Source organism: Paramisgurnus dabryanus, chromosome 4 (genome assembly GCF_030506205.2).
Source record: "Paramisgurnus dabryanus chromosome 4, PD_genome_1.1, whole genome shotgun sequence".
Taxonomy (NCBI): domain Eukaryota; kingdom Metazoa; phylum Chordata; class Actinopteri; order Cypriniformes; family Cobitidae; genus Paramisgurnus; species Paramisgurnus dabryanus.
Genome location: NC_133340.1, coordinates 45,246,962 through 45,268,038, shown reverse-complemented (window position 1 = coordinate 45,268,038; position 21,077 = coordinate 45,246,962). Strand labels below are relative to the sequence as shown.

Genomic DNA, 21,077 nt, shown 5'->3' with positions numbered 1-21,077 from the left:
GCAGACAAGATAGCAGTTTCAAGGCACAGGAGTCTAATCAAGGCACTGTTATCTAATCTAGCAGCTACTCCACTGGTGTCCATGCAAGCAGCTGGTGTCCCAAACATCCCAAGTCCAGTGATTCCAAGTTCAGTGGTCCCAGGGGTATCCGAGGTATGTCCTCTGCATTCTGTGCTTCCTGTGGTTGCAACAGCTCTGTGGTGTGTGTTGTCTACTCTCTGTTCCCATGGTCTCTGGCCCCGCCGGCTTCTCCCTGGCTCCATGCTCTACTGGCTGCATCCTGGGGTGCTTCTCAATTCCTATTTGTGCATCATCGTTTCCTTTCCTTGCTTCCTTTCCTTGCGTCTTAGCTTCACCCTTAGAGGACGAAGGATATTAAGAATTAAGTGAAATGGCATATCCTCTTTTCCTCTGTATGACATTCACTCTGTTATCAAATTATCAAATTATATGTTATTAAAAACCCCAAATAAAGAAAACAAGAAAAATAAAGTTAAATACATACTTGAGTTAAGAGTTCATAGCCTTACTGCATTAAAATAAAGACATTCTTAAAAGTGCTGTAAAATTAACATTGGTCTATACCACTAATCATGTATATACCCTGCTGAAAAAAACAATAAAACCATTATAGAAAATTCTAATGGTTTCCTTTAAAATACAAATAGGAACCATTAGCTTTTACCATTTAAACCATTACACTGTAGTGTGTTTTGGGCCATATTACATTATAACCAATAAATTTCCCAATAAAACCAATAGAATTGTTGTGATGGTGTCTATTGTTTTTTTTTAGCAGGTCTAGATCGGTCGTCTATACATACCAGGAGGAGGAGATACTTTCTTCACGTTTAGTTGATAAAACACTTCTGGTTTATTTTGTTTTATTGCACGTGTTTCTGTTCTGTGTACCTTTTGGATTTACAATAAACTTTAAGCTGCATTTGCATTTTCTTGAAACAGCAATGCTTGTAGCAAATTTGTATCGGATAAATATTCAATGATTTAAGTTTTTCAAATCAGAGCTCAACGAGGACCTCTGCTGGTGAATGTGGGGGAAAGCGCTATAAAAAAACTGAATGAATGGAAAGATGAATAAAGCCAAACATTAAATACATGAGAACAATCTGTACCCTTGCATACTAGTGACTCAAAACATTAAAGATTTTATATTGTGGATGTGGAAATTTCCATGTTTTAAACAAAGCATATATAGAGTATGTAAATGCAGGTGCAGACCCACACAGTCATAGACATATTATTTATTTTCCAGCTTATTACACTACTATACAAAACGATATATAGAATATGACATGACTGCTGATTGGTGCCTTTATCTTGTGCACGGCAGAGAACCGATATATGCTACCATTAATGATAAACTTAGGCATAACAAATAAAAAATGTGACACTATACCAAGGGTTCACTCAAAACAAGGTCAGAACTTGCCACCTGTAGCTGGAATCAGCTTCCAGAAGAGACCAGATGTACTTCAACAGTAGACACTTTTAAATCTAGATTAAAAACACATCTGTTTAATTATGCATTTAACAAAGTGAGCACTGTGCTGCTTCACACTGACTGCACTTTTAACTCCTCTTTTAAGTCCTGTAACTTTTATTCCTGCTTTATTTTTTTAAACACATTTAAACAGGTTTTTTTTATCACATTTCTTTTCTTTTAATTGTTATTTTAAATGTTTCTTTTTTTACTTGTTTCTTTTTTTTTCTCTTAGATTGTTTTCTTATTTCTATGTAAAGTACTTTGAATGACCTCTGTGTATAAAAAGTGCATTACAAATAAACTTGCCATGCCAAGGAATTGCTTACACATAATATCTTTCAGTCTACCACACTCTCCACATCAGTCAACATCTATGTGGGGACGTTGGTTTTGGAACTGTGGGTCCCGATTTACTTGTGGGTGGCAAAGTGAGATAAGTCATGCAAAGTCCCTTGGCTGCAGCCAATTCATGATTAGCATTGAAAAAAGATTTTAATATGATATAGGTATTTTGGTAATGCAATTAAACTTATAATTCATTCATTAAATTTCAAATAAGAGCTACTCTCTTTTAAAAGTGAACAAATGTTTGTTTTTCCCATGTAAAAATATTGTGGTGGTTCCTAAGATACACCTGCTTAAGTGAGTCAAGAAATAAAAAGTTTGGGAACCCCTACATTAAATGTCTGAGGTCTAGAAACCTGAGCTCACCAGCTGGAGAATCATGAACCGGCACACTATAGCAATTCCTTGATAAATCTCTGCTCACGTTAATACACTGGTAAAAAATGTAAGGAACACTTTGAAAACACATCAGATCTCAATAAGGAAAAATATCATGCTGGATATCTATACTGATGTTACAGGCATCATTACGTTCTCCGCGCCTTCTCCGGACCCTTACATGTATGTCAAGTGTGCTCCGTGTAAACCTGCTCATCTGTAAAAAGCACAGGGTGCCAGTGGTGGACCTGTCAGCTCTGGTGTTTAATGGCAAATGACAATCTGGCTCCACAGTGCTGGGCAGTGAGCACAGGGCCCACTAGAGGACGTCACCACAGACATGAAGTCTGCTTCTGATTGATTAGTCAGAGATATTCACAATAATTGCCTGTCTCCTGGAAACCCCTCCATGCTCTTGAGACTGTGCTGGGAGACACAGCAAACCTTCTGGCAATGGCACTTGCTGATGTACAACCTCTGTAGGTCCAGGAATCATCTCATGCTACCAGTATTGACAATGACCCTAGCCAACTGCAAAACTAGTGAAAAACAGTCCTGAAAAAGTATGTGGCCTCCTTTCAGTTGGAGACGATAACTTGCATTATCGTAGACTTTGGGATTTGTAACTTTGCAGATTGTTAACATGTACTAACACACACTTACAAGCCAAATGAAAGGTAAAATCATAAGGAATTTATGTGCTCTGTAAATAATACATAGAGCAATCAAAAGGGTATTCCAACGCCCCCTTTACTGGCTGTTGTTTACTCTAATTGTGCCTCTTTACACATTCATCTTAACAGCAGCTCATCAAATATGAATAAAAAATAAAAGTGTTAAGTAGTGAAAGTCATGCTTTATGTAAATGTGGTTTTAAATGCGTTAAATTGTAAAATGTATGAGCAAACACTGTATAATTTACTAACAAGATCTGATGTCCAGCAAGCAGGATCATACAGTGGAAAAAATTAACAGCATGGCTGATTGGCTGTCATAAGTGCTGCCTTGTATGCATGTGTCAACTCATATCAAACTATCAGATATCAAAGCTATTCTGTCATGCGGAGATATTTACTTGATCAACATGTGTCTTGTCAGTCAAAGGTCAGCCTGTTAAAACCAGTGTCGAAACAGTTGTCTATCAATAATAAGAGTGACAACATGTTTTTGCCGCATGACATAAAGTACATGACAACTAAATGCTTTTCTCAGATAAAAATATTCTGCAATCAGTAATATATATTTTTAACTATTGTAAAACGTAGTCAGACAATGTGTACTAACAGAAGAACTAACGACAACTTTAATTAAAACAGTTTTTGTATTTGCGACATAAATGGCAGTAAGACTGTTAGTTCCAATATAAGGCCAACAGAGCACACACTATGGAAAACAGCCACCCCACTGTTGTGTTTGGCTTCCAGGACACAAACACAAGTTTAACATTAAGACTCAAACACTGAATACCATTCCTTTTAAAGAGAACAGAGGAACAGACAGCAGGATCCCTATTGAGGAAGAAGAATTAATCTCACTGTGCTCTTGTGTGCATGATTCATGTATAAAATGTAAGGTCAGTTTATTACACTGCAGTAAATGTACTTGTAGAGCACCTGTACAATACTATAAGAAATGTATTGTATACCTGTCAGAAAAATGGTCAAAATGGTCCCTGGCTGTCACTGGAGCGGTACCCTTTCAAAAAGTACACATTTACATCTAAATAGTTCATATTTGTGTCCCAGAGGTACATATAGTTGAAGACAAAATTATTATCCCCTTGGTAAATATGAGTAAAGAAATCTGGGAAAATAAATCTGCATTGTTTCTGCATTGTTTCTCCTTCTTTTTTTCATTCACAAAATTCCATGTTTCATTGATAAAAAATTTTTAAAGTGGAGGGAGGGAAATCAGACCATAAAAAAATGTTTTTCTTAAATACACGTTGGCCACAATTATTGCTCCTTTTGTGAGGATACCATTGTGAGGAAGAATTCATGGTAAGTGATCTAGACTATTCCTCCATACAGAATCTCTCCACACCCTAGGTTGCTGCTCTCTCCACTTCAATTCACTCAAGGTCAAGGAACTGGGAGGGCTATGGCAGAACCTTGATTTTGTGCTCAGTGACCTATTTTTTGTTGATTTTGATGTTTGTTTTGAACCAATATCTTGATGAAAGATTTAACAAGGACCCATTATAAGACTTCTAGCAGAGCAAGTCAGTTTTTGACTTTTCTATCTGTTGGTATTTGATATAATCCATGAACCATGTATCTGAATAAGATGCCCAGGATCTCTGGTTTAAAAGTAGGTTCGCAACAATAAAGATTCAGATGTATTTTTATCTTTACACATTGAGTAGGTTTTAATCCCTCTGTGCACAAGTCATCTTGTGTTGTTTTGTTTCATATGGCCGCAGAACCCAGTTCTGTTAAAAGTTCCAATACAGCGAATGAGTATGCTGGAGTTTGTTTTTGGATAAGATCAGAGGATTTCTTAGACTGTGTCCCAAACAACTTGTGGTGATAGAGGCACTGTTATCCTTTATTTTTATTTTAAGCTTTCTGACCCCAAGATTTAACTGATTTCTGAAGTTCTCCATCTGTGATCCTTGGAGAGTCGTTGTCCACTCAAATTCTTCTTCTTGCTAAGCATTAAGACTATATAGACACACATCCTCTTTCTGGAAGATTTGCAACTTCTCCAGTCGATAAAAACGTCTTCATTATTGCAATTATTGTGAAAATAGATGTTTCTATGATTTAACTATTTCCTCAAAACCACTTTCTTTTGTTGAACTAAACAATCTTTTGCTGGACATCAGATCATTGTTTTTACCCATTGTGATGAAGGGATTTGGGCTTTGTGTTTTACTCATTTTTACTCTTGTGAAACTGGAAGTTATGATTGGACATCATCATGTTTATAGTCACCTTGGTGTGCTAAGACAATGTTAATAATAATTGTGTCCAGTGTGTATTAAAGAAAACATTTATTTCATAGCATAATTCTCCCAGATTTCCAGATTTTCACACTCTACAATTTTTTTCTTTAACTTGAGAACAAATGTATTGTTAAAAGTTTGTGTGACTAAGACTCAAGAAAACATGCTTAACCTAAATCTAAAAATTGTAATGCTATTATTTATTTTAAACCTGTTTAAAGAGTCATCTAGTCCCCCCAGTGAAATTCTACAATTTCCAGCTCTGAATATAAGTACCTCAAAGGTACATATTGGTACCAAATGTATGTATACATATCTGTAGCTAAATGTACATATTAGGACCTTCTTAATATTGTAGGATAATGCAATCAGATTAAACTTTACTGTGAATGTTTTAGATATATGTTTTTGAATCACATTAAGGTCTGAAATGTTTCAATAAGCACTGATACCCGAATCGGTTCATAAGATTCCAGAAGCCAGCTGATTCACTTGCCTATATTAGGGCATTGTTATGCTGTGCTTATGGGCAGTCCAACATTACTTTGAGGTTATGGGTCTGGAATAGAACAGATTTTGTGCCAAGACATGTTATGAATGCTTATTAATGCTTGGTTATTTGACTATGTCCATGTGCATACCCATTCATTGTCTAAATACAGAACAGTGAATTCCATAGTTAAATAAAATGGTCAAACTATCATGTTACAAAAGTTATATAGCTACAGTGTAACATGAAAATATAACGTTTTTTGGGGCATATTGTTTGCTAGAATTCAGGGAAAATCAGGTAATGAAGACAAGATAGGCTACAAAAGTAATTTGAAACATTGATACAAGCACACATAAATGCTACACAAACACACATGTTTCCCACTTCCTCTGTGTGCTTCCTGTACTGGAAGTTATCTGTATTTATGTACCATTTTTTTTGGTTGAGCTTAAATTCTCTGGTTCCTTGGCAAAAACCCAGATGTACAGTCATAAAAATAAAGTTTCCAAAAAGCTCAGGTTGTTAGGTTCCATAATGAACCTTTAATAACCACAGAACCTTTCAGTTTTGCAAAAGGTTCTTTGTGGGGCAGAAAGGTTTTACAGACTACTAAAAATATGAAAGGTTTTGTCCTTTTGAGTACTGTGGGCTAAAAATTATTTGGAAAACCCAAAAGATTCTTCTATGGCATTGTTTTTTTGTGTGACCAAGTGTGCTTGGTCAGACAGAGCATATTTCTAAAAATATATGTGTGATTAATGCAATATGTCTAATTAATGCAATTATCTAATCAACCAATCACATGGCAGTTGCTTCAATGGATTTAGGGGTGTGGTTCTCGTCAAGACAATCTCCTGAACTCCAAACTGAATGTCAGAATGGGAAAGAAAGGTGATTTAAGCAATTTTGACCGTGGCAAAGTTGTTGCCGCCAGACGGGCGGGTCCGAGTATTTCACAATCCGCTCACTTACTGGAATTTTCACACATAACCATTTCTAGGGTTTACAAAGAATGGTGTGAAAAGGGAACAACATCCAGTATGCGGCAGTCCTGTTGGCCAAAATGCCTTGTTGATGCCAGAGGTCAGAGGAGAATGGGCCGACTGATTCAAGCTGATAGAAGAGCAACTTTGACTGAAATAACCACTCGTAACAACCGAGGTATGCAGCAAAGAATTTGTGAAGCCACAACACGCACAACCTTGAGGCGGATGGGCTACAACAGCAGAAGACCCCACCGGGTACCACTCATCTCCACTACAAATAGGAAAAAGAGGCTACAATTTGCACAAGCTCACCAAAATTGGAAAGTTGAAGACTGGGAAAATGTTTCTTGATTTCTGTTGACACATTCAGATGATAAAGTCAGAATTTGGCGTAAACAGAATGAGAACTTGGCACACTTTAAGCCCCTTAGTGCCAATTGGGCATCGTTTAAATGCCACGGCCTACCTGAGCATTGTTTCTGACCATGTCTATCCCTTTATGACCACCATGTACCCATCCTCTAATGGCTACGGATAATGCACCATGTCACAAAGCTCGAATCATTTCAATTTGGTTTCTTGAACATGACAATGAGTTCACTGTACTAAAATAGCCCCCACAGTCACCAGATCTCAACCCGATAGAGCATCTTTGGGATGTGGTGGAACGGGAGCTTCGTGCCCTGGATGTGCATCCAACAAATCTCCATCAACTGCAAGATGCTATCCTATCAATATGGGCCAACATTTCTAAAGAATGCTTTCAGCACCTTGTTGAATCTATGCAACGTAGAATTAAGGCAAGTCTAAAGGCGAAAGGGGGTCAAACACAGTATTAGTATGGTGTTCCTAATAATTACAAAAATGTATTTTTCACCAATATATATTTTTTATATTTTGAAATATATTTTCAAAATACATATATTTTAAAGCATTTATATTCACTTTGCATTGGAAGAAAAACTTTGTAAAACCTGTAAAGATATCAATTTGAAAATGTTAAAATTAAATAAATTTTAGGTAACGCTTTAGATTACAGCCCGGAAAGTACTGGGTAAGTACAGCGAATTTACAGCGTATGTTTCTGTAATTATAGTTTACTTATGAAGTACGTACGTGTAATTATAAGGGAACAATTTATAATATTTGGGGAATAAAGGGGTAACAACCAGGAAAAATACAAATAATATATGCAGTAAAGTACTGCGTAAGTACAGCGAATTTATAGCATACATTTCTGAAATTATAGTGTACTTATACAGTACATACATGCAATTTTAAGGGAACAATTAATAATATTTTTGGAACAAAGGGGTAACAAGTGCCACTTTAATTTACAGCCCGCAGATGTTGTATTTACTCTTTAACTACGTGAAACAAGGGGGTAACAAGTGCCACTTTAATTTACAGCCCGCAGATGTTGTATTTATGTCACAGGTAGGGGTGGACCCAGATGTAAATAAGGTCACGCCCCTTTCTCCACCTCGAGGAGATTCCCAAAGCCACCCCAATGACCAGACACACAAGGTAAGCATAAAATTAAAATATCCTTTATTAAATTACTTAAAAATATTAAATAGGGAAGGGGAAAAGGGGAACTTAAAATAATGGCCACTCTAGGCTCTCCTCCACCACCACTGTATCTTCACACGGCCCATTCTCCTCATGTTCATTCTCGTTTTCCTTTCTCTCCACAGGCGGCCACTAAGACACAAAGACACTGTTACTTGGACTTCGAGTATTTCTCACCGGCTCTGCTGCTTACAGCTCTCTGGGTAGGTATCACGTTCACAGTCTGCTCTCCAATTATTCACTCTCGTTCTTCTCTCTCTCCACAGGTGGCCGCTAGGACACAAAGACACTGTTACTGAGACTTCGAGTATTTCTCACCGGCTCTGCTGTTTACAGCTTTCTGGATAGGTATCACGTTCACGGTCTGTTCTTCGATTATTCACTCTCGCTCTTCTCTCTCTCCACAGGTGGCCGCTAGGACACAAAGACACTGTTACTGAGACTTCGAGTATTTCTCACCGGCTCTGCTGTTTACAGCTTTCTGGGTAGGTATGGTTTCCTTCGTAGGTCAGCAGAGGGGCGAAGGTCACACACCACCTCACCGGGTCGAGCGCTGCCCTATCTCCACTGCCCGTAGGCCGATCGAATCCTGGACAGGGGCGCCCCTTTGTAGAGACCGCGGGGGCGGCGGACCCTTTCGCCTCTGACTCTGCGACAAAACAGACACAGGTAAGTTCACACCACGAATGTTTCCAATGGTTTACTCACGGTCACGGACAGCTCTTGGTCTGTGTCCCTTCGTACTCCGAACAACACACTACATATGGTAACAGTAATTTCTGAGGTCGTTGGCCTCTCCGTCCTCTGCCCAGTAGAAGAAAATGGATGATGCGGGGCTTCGTCTACAAGACACACAGCAACCCACAGCAAATACACAGCACCACTCCAACGTGCAAAGATTAATTACACAGTCTCACTCACCACACTATAAGTGCACCACAACAAGGGAAGCGCCCGGTGTCCTCCACTGCGCTTGGGCTGAGATAGGGGCGATGGGAAATACGACCACAATAAAGTCTCGTTGCGGTGGCTGTTTGAATTTGTACTTCTAACGGCTCGCCCACCACACTATTGTAGGGGTAGGGCCGCCCTCCTTCTCCTGGAGGTTTCCAATGGTTACACAAATTAATTTTTGTAAGTTACTCCACACCAAAAGGGTATACTCACGGCGAATAGCCTTTGTTTACGTTGTACCAGAAGGTCAATTTTCTTCCTGCTTTACTCCTTCAGTATTGGTTAGAACAAAGTTCCTTTTTACCCATAGGATTTTCCTGTTTACTCCAGCAGGTCCACAATAACGACTACAACGAGAGAGAGAGAGAGAGAGAAACACAGACAGCCACCACGTCCAACAATGAGCACAGCTCCGTTTCTCAGCACACACTAAGCCCTGTCAGCACAATGCTCTCTTCGGGGTGCTCCCTTTCTCCACCCACGTATCGCCTTTCTTTCACCCCAGGCAGCTCCTGTCTTCTTTCCGCGCGCTCCAAGCGCAGCCCGGATCAACAGAGCCTGCGGGCTCTTCAAAAGGTACGTAGTTCTTTTTCTGCATTAGCAGAGGAGCTTTCCCCGTGTCAATCCCCCTCTCGTGCCCGAACTCTCGAACTGTGATTTAACTGTGCTTTAAATACTCCTTCATGTACTCCAGTTGTCCAATTGCCCGGCGATCTTTTTAACTAGGCACAGCTGTGCTCAATCGGCTGATTACAGCCTTCGCGAAGCTGCCGGATGTCCGGTGTTTCCGTTCTCCGGTCTGGGCGGAAACATCCGGGCGGAACCAAAATTTCCCGACTTTTGGTTCCGCCCAAAAGATAGTCACCTTGTGACATCCTCCCCCGCCAATCCGTTCTCGTCCCGAGAACGCGTTGTTTGGGGACTGATAGAGCGGTGATGGGAGCTGATCTTAAAAAAAATGTGGTAGGCCATTGGGGGACCTTGGTCTCAACCCGAGGTGGACTGCCGACTACGCCAAATCTGTCACAGGTAGGGGTGGACCCAGATGTAAATAAGGTCACGCCCCTTTCTCCACCTCGAGGAGATTCCCAAAGCCACCCCAATGACCAGACACACAAGGTAAGCATAAAATTAAAATATCCTTTATTAAATTACTTAAAAATATTAAATAGGGAAGGGGAAAAGGGGAACTTAAAATAATGGCCACTCTAGGCTCTCCTCCACCACCACTGTATCTTCACACGGCCCATTCTCCTCATGTTCATTCTCGTTTTCCTTTCTCTCCACAGGCGGCCACTAAGACACAAAGACACTGTTACTTGGACTTCGAGTATTTCTCACCGGCTCTGCTGCTTACAGCTCTCTGGGTAGGTATCACGTTCACAGTCTGCTCTCCAATTATTCACTCTCGTTCTTCTCTCTCTCCACAGGTGGCCGCTAGGACACAAAGACACTGTTACTGAGACTTCGAGTATTTCTCACCGGCTCTGCTGTTTACAGCTTTCTGGATAGGTATCACGTTCACGGTCTGTTCTTCGATTATTCACTCTCGCTCTTCTCTCTCTCCACAGGTGGCCGCTAGGACACAAAGACACTGTTACTGAGACTTCGAGTATTTCTCACCGGCTCTGCTGTTTACAGCTTTCTGGGTAGGTATGGTTTCCTTCGTAGGTCAGCAGAGGGGCGAAGGTCACACACCACCTCACCGGGTCGAGCGCTGCCCTATCTCCACTGCCCGTAGGCCGATCGAATCCTGGACAGGGGCGCCCCTTTGTAGAGACCGCGGGGGCGGCGGACCCTTTCGCCTCTGACTCTGCGACAAAACAGACACAGGTAAGTTCACACCACGAATGTTTCCAATGGTTTACTCACGGTCACGGACAGCTCTTGGTCTGTGTCCCTTTGTACTCCGAACAACACACTACATATGGTAACAGTAATTTCTGAGGTCGTTGGCCTCTCCGTCCTCTGCCCAGTAGAAGAAAATGGATGATGCGGGGCTTCGTCTACAAGACACACAGCAACCCACAGCAAATACACAGCACCACTCCAACGTGCAAAGATTAATTACACAGTCTCACTCACCACACTATAAGTGCACCACAACAAGGGAAGCGCCCGGTGTCCTCCACTGCGCTTGGGCTGAGATAGGGGCGATGGGAAATACGACCACAATAAAGTCTCGTTGCGGTGGCTGTTTGAATTTGTACTTCTAACGGCTCGCCCACCACACTATTGTAGGGGTAGGGCCGCCCTCCTTCTCCTGGAGGTTTCCAATGGTTACACAAATTAATTTTTGTAAGTTACTCCACACCAAAAGGGTATACTCACGGCGAATAGCCTTTGTTTACGTTGTACCAGAAGGTCAATTTTCTTCCTGCTTTACTCCTTCAGTATTGGTTAGAACAAAGTTCCTTTTTACCCATAGGATTTTCCTGTTTACTCCAGCAGGTCCACAATAACGACTACAACGAGAGAGAGAGAGAGAGAGAAACACAGACAGCCACCACGTCCAACAATGAGCACAGCTCCGTTTCTCAGCACACACTAAGCCCTGTCAGCACAATGCTCTCTTCGGGGTGCTCCCTTTCTCCACCCACGTATCGCCTTTCTTTCACCCCAGGCAGCTCCTGTCTTCTTTCCGCGCGCTCCAAGCGCAGCCCGGATCAACAGAGCCTGCGGGCTCTTCAAAAGGTACGTAGTTCTTTTTCTGCATTAGCAGAGGAGCTTTCCCCGTGTCAATCCCCCTCTCGTGCCCGAACTCTCGAACTGTGATTTAACTGTGCTTTAAATACTCCTTCATGTACTCCAGTTGTCCAATTGCCCGGCGATCTTTTTAACTAGGCACAGCTGTGCTCAATCGGCTGATTACAGCCTTCGCGAAGCTGCCGGATGTCCGGTGTTTCCGTTCTCCGGTCTGGGCGGAAACATCCGGGCGGAACCAAAATTTCCCGACTTTTGGTTCCGCCCAAAAGATAGTCACCTTGTGACATTTACTCTGTAACTACGTGAAACAAGGGGGTAACAAGTGCCACTTTAATTTACAGCCCGCAGATTCTGTACTTACTCTGTAACTACGTGAAACAAGGGGGTAAAACATTTTGACTTAGACTGTAACAACACAAAACAGTAACTACAGAAAATACACTCTTAGAAAGGATGTGTTAATTTTTTTCACATCTTTGTGTGTTAAGTTTTTAACACATTATGTTTAATTTTAACACATTATATATCATTTTGTGTTGATTTTGTGTTAAAATATAACACAAGTTGTGTTAAAATATAACACAAAATTTGTTGTTTCCATAATAACACAGAGATGGGTGGATTTTGGGACAACGCATTTAGTGTGTCGTCCCAGAATCAACACTAATGTGTTGTTTTTAACACATTTGTTCTAAGAGTGTAGTTCTAGTTTTGCTTGCTTTGTTTTCACCAAAGTTGCCTTGCCTATTTTTAATTTTGCTTGATGACCCAACAAATTCCTGTTCTCTTTTTCTTTCTTAAGGTAAGTAACCTTTATTGAAAATTCTAAATAAATTGTATCGTACTAATAAATAGCATAAACACATTAACTGAATTTTAAGTTTTGTTTAGTAATCTAAAATACTTACTGCATATATTATTTGTATTTTTCCTGGTTGTTACCCCTTTGTTCCCCAAATATTATAAATTGTTCCCTTGTAATTACACATACGTACTTCATAAGTATACTATAATTACAGAAACATACGCTGTAAATTCGCTGTACTTACGCAGTACTTCACTGCATATATTATTTGTATTTTTCCTGGTTGTTACCCCTTTATTCCCCAAATATTATAAATTGTTCCCTTATAATTACACGTACGTACTTCATAAGTAAACTATAATTACAGAAACATACGCTGTAAATTCGCTATACTTACGTAGTACTTTCCGGGCTGTAATCTAAAGCGTTACCAAATTTTAACTGGAAAAATATACTTATAATTTTATATTTATATTATATACTTTATACATTTTATAGAAATGTTTATATATTGGCCAGAAAAATATATTTTTTGCCTTATGGGTTGTAAAATTAGAAATATTTTTTAAATTCAAAATGAAGCTTTACTCTCTACAAAATATATTTTTAACATATATTTAAAACATATTTTGCACCAGAGAATTTTAATGCAGGCAAAAGTCTGCAGTTTGAACAGAAAAACAGACTGAAAATAAAATAAAAGACCAAGTCTGATTTCCCCTGCAGTGTGAACAAAGCCATGGAGACAAAAATACTAAAGGGCTTTTGCTACTTTGAGTCTATAGTTTGATTTTCTCTGTTGTTACATCGCCACAATCCAAAAAGAATTTTATGCAAGGATTGCTTGAACTTAGAGGAGGAGAGAAGAAGATAAGGAGGAGGCAGAGGAGGGAAAGATATTGGACCTCTTGAGTGTCAAGTGGAATTCAAGTCCAGGGTGCTGAGCAGGCAGAGTGGTGGAGTGCTGCCTACCCTCCTTAACGGAACTCACCAGATGAAGCAGGCACCAAGCAAGACATGCACGTAAGACCTAATCCAATTCTGTTCTTCAATGGTTGTCTTTAGTCCGTAATTCTCTATGTTTTCCCTTTTCATCTCCTCTAAAATGTAGGCTGTTATTCAAGGGTTAAATGATGTTCCATGTTTTAACTCACTTCTGATGAGAGAAATTGAAAAATAGATAGCAATACCTATTTCAAGACATTTTAAATATTGCATATGTACATACTGTATATTTAAATTGAATACATATGATCTTGCATATGATGTATATGATACTTGTTTGCATATGCATGTCTTGCAAGTTAGAGTGCCTTGACCAAAATAACCTACCAAGTCTGGGATGGGGTTTACACACTGGCCTTCAGTTGGTTTACTAGACAATTTCTTGTATTTTGTGATTATGACACATTACATGTTTTGTTGCTAGCTGTTGGCTGGTCTGTAATCTGCTATTAAGCCATTAGAGGTGACAACAGAAAGTGACTATATTGTATCTGCTATGTCCGTTTTTTCCCTTAAATTGGTCATTAGTACTGGTAGTTAGGGATGGGTGAGCAACGTTATACTAGACCAGCATTTAAGAGCTACATATATAACAGTGTGTCACAGCAGTGGTCCCCACGCCACTGCTTTGACAGACACCAGCATCTGTCAGTAGAGATTTGTCATATGATCCAAAGGCATAATATTCTCTCTCTCTCTCTCTCTCTCTCTCGCTCTCTCGCTCTCTCGCTCTCGCTCTAATACTTTTTTGCTTTACAGTCTTGTCAGCCCACCACAAAGTTAGCTCTGACAGTCTGCATAGATACCCACTTTAGCCAAGGGGTTTTATGACCTCTTGCAATGTTTGTTCACCTTAAAAAGCTTTTGGTGAGTCAGGGTCCTTTGGACTAGTTACCTAATAGATATGGGTAAGCATAACAAAATGTTGTGAAGATAGAACTATAGATTGTCTGGATTTAAGTGTAAGTTTATGCTCGTTTTCTCCAGAACATCTATACATGTAAGTGAGGTATTAAGAAAAACAACTGTATTTTGATATATTGTGTTGAATCAGCTGTTAGATAGTTTTAAATTTGGCTACAATGTTAATGTATCTGAATAGTGAATTAACCTAAAGATGGGTACAGTCTTATTTTTAAGTTTTATCCAATAGCAGTTGTTTAACAAAGCTCTGAGCTGAGGCTTGTTTTATAGACTTTATACTGACAAATTATATAAGTGCTCTTCTTAAAAGAATGATACATAAACCGCATTAATTCTTGAATTACAATTTTAGAATTAGTTATATATTATACAATATCAAATTTACCTATCAAAGCTTGTTAATAAAAAACACTATTTAAGAGGGGAATTATTACCAGTGATAATTGCTATTGATGAATATCAGTCATGTGACCTTTTACGTCATTCCAGTTGTCTGCAGCCATCTTGACCAGGCTTACCAGGCTTTGTTATCTTTTACTGTCTATAATTCTTACGGATACGGGAAATGGCTACGAAAGACAACATTTCGCACCTCGACTGTCATGAAAAGAAACGCTACTTCAGGGCTCCAGACTAACTTTTTTCACTTGGAGCACAGTGGCCCCCAACTGAAAATTTTAGGGGCGCAACCAGAAAATTTAGGGGCACACACCGTAAATCAACATGCTAACCAAATATTCACATTTCTACTAATGTCCACTGTATTACTAATAAATACTTGATGACAGATGCAGAAATTATAATGTGCTGTTTCAAATTCAGTGTCACATTTTATTTTGCACTTTTGGGAAAAAAAGGTCAAATTTACTGGTTGCACATGTGCGACTAGATGTAAAATTCAGTGGCACACTCTCAAATTTTAGGGGCAAAATGCCACCATTTGGGAGCAGTCTGGAGCCCTGTTCTTTAAAAAATATCTTGGTTAGGGTGTGATGCCGACACGATCCCTGATGCGTTATTCCAGCCGCTGTCCGCTGCTACCGCACTACCACTATTTTTACAACACTAAAAAGGCACAACACAACATGAAACTTTGCTAGAAGTATCACGTGGATCTCTACAAATGAACGCGAGCATTGAGAACATTGTTTGTGTACACAGAGTTTACTAAAAAGAAAGTTTTTGAACAAATGACTGGCTGTTATGGTGTCCGCTCGGTGTCTCTGCCAGACATTAAGAATCGATTTCTGAATGCGAATAAATGAATCTCACAAAAGGCTTCTTTTTCAACTAGAAGGTCAAGTTTGTTTTTCACTTGCGATAAAACAACAAATTAACCCTGCATTTATATGGAACTATGCTTTAGAAGCCATCCATCTTTACCCTCCTCCCTCCTTACGTCGCATCGATATATCTTGACTGGCAAGATGGCGGCGAGCAAACACCAAAACAACCAAAGTCAGTTGTTCAAAACCTTCTTTTTAGTAAACTCTGTGTACACAAACAATGTTCTAAATGCTCGAGTTCATGTGAAGAGACACAGGTGATTCTTTGAGCAAAGTATCATGTTGTGTCAAGCCTTCTTAGTAAATAGTATTTTGATGCTCAGAACATATTGAAGGCATAGCTTCTAGTTCTACCAGAAAGACTCGAAGATAGGTTAAGAATTGATACGAGTTTATTTAACAGTGGTTAGCAACCAAGCTGGAATGTAACACAGTATAGTTCTTTGGCGTAGGCCCCGACCATAGTTAAAATGCGGGGGTCACGGATTCTTGCAGTTCCTGTCTATAGACAAAACCGACCTGGTGATGGTTGTAGGGAGGGTGGGTTGTAAATGCTGGCATCAGTATCTGCGAACGCAAAGACAGGTGAGTATGAGGCTTAAATACCCTCAGTATCAGGGGTGATTGATGCGCCTTGTGAAATGAATGACGTAACATTCAAGTTTCCTGGTAGGATTTACGCTACGCTAAGCTAACATTTCTTTTGCGACCACATCAGGTATTCAAAATGGTGGAAGACAAGTTTGAGGTGTGAGTGACGTCAGCTGATATTCATGAATAGATGACCTATGCATGTTCATCTAGACTGTGAAACTGAATACATAATAGTCCCACATAATATTATTTTGCTTCTACATGCATTAATGAATGAATTTGCAAATATTTTGTTTATTGTGTTCATGTTTTTCAAGCTATTCCCTAAATTTCACTTTTCTAAATTCTCTCTCACAGGACTAAGGATATACTGTAAGAAACTTTTACTGCTGGAGAAAAATCTGAAAACTAGGGGTGCTAACGTGCAGAAACCACTGACAAAGGACAAGCAAGTCACATGGTACAGGAAGGTGGTAAAGGAAAATTTAAGACAAAACAGATTGTAAACTGCAACAAAAGTAAGGACTTAAGATACTGAGTCAATTTAATAAGTTGTTTTTTTAGGCTCAGAACCAAGGTGCTGCTTTGAGCTTCTAATACAACAGAGAATCCAGAGACCAGCAGAGTATAACCTTGAAACAATGGAGCATCTTCCACAGACAACAGGCAAAGGAGTCTTGATGTTTGCTAAGAGACGTCAAAGGATGGATGAGCTTTCCACAGAACAAGAGGAAATGAGACAAAAAGGCAAAGCAGTGGATGCAGTTGTGAAATGTGAAGCAGAAATTGCAAAGCCTTCTCCACAAGAAGAACGTACACAAATCCCACCAGATGCCCATTTTACCCAACAACAGCAGTATCGAGAGCAACAAATTTTGCAACACCCAGCAAACGGTTTGAATGATCCAGATCTATACCAAGGTTTGAATGTCTCCAGACCCCTTGTTCCAAACAGAACCGCTAAGCCTTTCCTGGGTGGACATATTCAAGGCCAAAAGCATTTTTCAACAGTCAGAAGTGTCTCCAGTCCAACAACTAGGAAAACTGAAAACATTTTCAAAGTGCCTGTTCCAGTAAACACAACCCCACAACTTTGGTCACCCACAGTGGACATAATTGCTTCACGTGATGAACGTATAGCAATACCTGCAATCAGGACAGGGATCCTGCCAGAATCCAAAAGGAGAGGAGTAACCAAGTCAGATTTGAAAGGAAAGCAGCAGTCTCAAACAAAAGGTCAATTAATAGATTCGGTTCCAGAAGAAGATTTTCTCAGTCTGGGTGCTGAAGCATGCAATTTCATGCAAGCTCCAAAAATCAAGCAAAGAAACCCTCCACCGGTCCTACCCAAACCTGTAATTAACACCGCTCATCCACCCTGGTCCGCAGAAGGTCGTGGCTCTCGCAGTGCCCTTTCAGCATCAAACTCAAGACCAGCTTTTATGGATACCCAGGTCAAGAAAACAGCCCAGCCAAACCCACCACAGCCCATGAGAAAAAGTTGGACCTCATTGCCATCTCAGCCAGTTGCCACATCAAAAAAGACTTTGCCTTCAACCCAGATACCAGCTGTGTTTCAAGCAACCAAGACTACGCCTGTATCACTCCATGCTGGTTCTTCTCAGTCTAAAATGTCATGGACTAAGTCACAAAATGAAGCAAACTCTGTTTCTTCCTGCCCACCACAGTACAGGGGCACGTACGGTAATGTACCTAAGGGTCCATCAGCTTTTCCGAAAGGGTATTCTGATGCAGGTGCTTGCGAAGGGCTGAACCTCAAAGGAAAAGGTGCTGAACTGTTCGCTAGAAGGCAGACCCGAATGGAAAAATTTGTTGTGGATGATAAGACTGTGCAAGCTAACAAGGCCAGATCTCCTTCGCCGCCACATTCTATGCCAAGCTTGTGGAAATACTCATCCAATGTTCGTGCCCCTCCTCCAGCATCCTACAATCCGATTTTGTCCCCTTTATATCCCCTTGCAGCAGTTAAACAGCCCCCATCTGCAATTAGTCAAAAAACTCACCCTAAAACAATCAAGGAGAAAGCCAAACCACCAGCCAAGCATCTTAATACTCTAGATGTCATGAAACATCAGCCGTACCAGCTAGATTCCTCGCTGTTCAGCTACAACTCCAGTGCAGAGGCCACGGAAACTAGTTCCAGGTTGTGTGCTGTTTCCCCTAGCGGGATTAAGCAAAATTCTGCTCAAGCCCCCGTTGTTTTACATGCCCAGTGTCCCTCTTTTGAGCCATCTGCAATGCTCGAATCCTCCCCAAACAGTATTGCTAAAAGTTCAAAGCCCGTTAAGCAAATTCCATCCAAAGCAAGTGTAAAGGTAAGTGTTCCAAACCCCTTTACTTATCAGTCTTCATCAAATCAGGTCATTACTGCACCCCTAGCTGTTAATGATGGTCCCAGTTACAAAGGACTCTCCAAAACCTCTCTGCCTCTGAGTAGCCCGGGGGTTCATGTGTTTGTGAAGTCTCCTCTCCCTAATAGTAATGAATTTTTTTCACGATGTGCATTGCCATTGGCTCCGAGACCAAAGTTTTCAGCCAAAAAGTCATACACTGGAGGAAAGCAATGGAAATCAGTCATTTTACAACATTAATTGATTAAAAATGATTAAATATTTTAAAAATTGCACAAGATAAGACATATCTTCATGCATTTTAACAGTTTCACTGTTTATAAATACATCAATTGAATAATATACATACAGTAATTTGACCAGGATTGTACCTAAATATTAATACAAAGATGCAGTAATCTTCTTTTGATACCCTGGCTGCAGATACCTTCAAAAATATCTAAAATGTGCATCTTTTTAATATACAGTTTAGTGTCTGCTGTAATTTTTTCTCTGAAAGACCTTCCAGGTCTTGTGTTTTTGGATAGCCTGAAAGTTTTCATTGCTTTCATAGTTTTCAAGTGCAATAGAACAAATACAGACATGTTCTGAATTTTGCTGAATATTAATGAAATTCTTGAATAATGTCAATGTGACAAGAAAAGCATTTTCTTTAGTTTACTTTTTGTTTTTCGATCTAATTATTTGTATTGTTATTTCATTGTGATTGATTTCCATGTTACATATTTATTTTTTAATAGAGAAAAAGCATTGATAAACCTTATACTTTCTTCCCATTCTTGTGTAAAGAAATAAGAAGTGTCTACCTGAAAACAACATATTTATGTGAAACACATTCATCGCATTATGTCAAGTGAGCCTGAACTGTAAACTTGACATTCCATTGTGTTGCCTAACCAAGCAATGAAATTAATTGAATATGTGTTATTTAAAGCACCAAAGCAAACCATATTATTTTGATGGGTTTTAGCCACAAATGTTTAGGTCAACATAGTAGAGCTCCACTTTTACATGTTTTACCTTGCAAATGATTAAGCACTTTTTTATTTCATAGTTATTAGATATTTCCAGATTGTATAATGTGAAGGGTTTTACACTGCATAGCAGACACTGCTACATATAACTCCTTGTTTCTTTCTCTTACTTACTTTTTATGTTCTGTCAGTACTATTGCACTCTTGGACTTTCCTTCAATAAATATCACCTCAGCTCTGCCTGCCTGCCTTCCTTCCTTCTTTTTTCTAATAGCTACTTGCTTTTCTGGTAAACAAACCACAGCTCTTTTACTGCTATTTTCCTGTTGTTCACAATACTTGTTAATAATGTTGTGTGTGTGTCAGTAAACGTACACAGCAAAACCTCTAGTGTTAAATTAACACTGCTATAATCCACTTCCAGAGTAATAAAAAATTTACTTTCTAAATATATATATTTTTCAGAGAAACCATCAAAACACTGCTGTATTATGGGGTTAAGAGTGCAAAATTAAGTCTAAAAATGACCAAATACACATATGAACAGGAAAATTATTACATCATGGTACTAGTATCAGCACCAACAAGCAAACCATATTATTTTGGCTTTTTTGGCTGTTATAAAAACAATAAAATCAATGGTCAAGTGCCCATCTTAAGGAAAAACAAACTTTTGGCCTCTGCACTTTATCACTTCATTATCTCATTAACGCCAACACAAAATCAGTTTATATTTAGTGTATACATAATCCACCCCATCTGGGTGTGGATTACTAAATCTCGGTTTCCCAGACAGGGTTTAGATTAATCCAGGCCTAGGCCTTAGTTATATTAGCAGATTTTACAAACATAGCTACAGTAACAAAAAGAAAACATTAATGGTGTGCATCCTGTGATAAAACAATAGCACTTATATATGTTAAGGTATGTCAGTGCAAGATGTTTTTTCAAATTTAGACTCAAACATACATTTTATGGATAAGCCCTGTCCAGGATACTGCCCATAAGAGTGTTAATTTAACACTGGGGGGTGTACATGTACTACAATAAACTTAAAATTGAAAACCAATTTTTTGTATAAATAATAATATTATTCTTTATTCTTTACATTAACCTATATATATATTCTTCATTTCAGTTTCATTTCAGTTTCATTTAAGCATTGTTGCTTTTGCACTGCTTATTTCACCCTGCCACATAGCTAATTTAAAAATAGCTTAAACACCGTCATC

The 21,077-nt window shown here is 39.3% G+C and overlaps 1 protein-coding gene and 1 long non-coding RNA gene across 5 annotated transcripts; one reads left to right on the top strand and one right to left on the bottom strand.

Moving 5' to 3' along the window:
• Nucleotides 1–8,187: 8,187 nt before the first annotated feature.
• LOC141282090 (uncharacterized) lies at nt 8,188–12,079 on the bottom strand. Its single transcript, XR_012336660.1, has 2 exons — nt 11,265–12,079; nt 8,188–10,992 (listed from the first exon to the last, which is right to left on the bottom strand). It is a non-coding gene; the product is annotated as an uncharacterized lncRNA (long non-coding RNA).
• A 1,502-nt stretch (nt 12,080–13,581) lies between these two features.
• On the top strand, nt 13,582–20,087 carry synpo2b (synaptopodin 2b). Of its 4 annotated transcripts, none has more exons than XM_065254805.1 (3): nt 13,582–13,713; nt 16,857–16,959; nt 17,064–20,087. In XM_065254805.1, the coding sequence occupies exon 3, from the start codon at nt 17,141–17,143 to the stop codon at nt 19,109–19,111; it is 1,971 nt and encodes a 656-aa protein (XP_065110877.1). In that variant the 5' UTR covers nt 13,582–13,713; nt 16,857–16,959; nt 17,064–17,140; the 3' UTR covers nt 19,112–20,087. The 4 variants fall into 4 exon arrangements, with proteins under 4 accessions (XP_065110877.1, XP_065110876.1, XP_065110873.1 ...); XM_065254804.1 differs by having other exon boundaries at nt 16,857–16,969; XM_065254801.1 differs by having other exon boundaries at nt 16,857–16,972.
• Nucleotides 20,088–21,077: the final 990 nt, after the last annotated feature.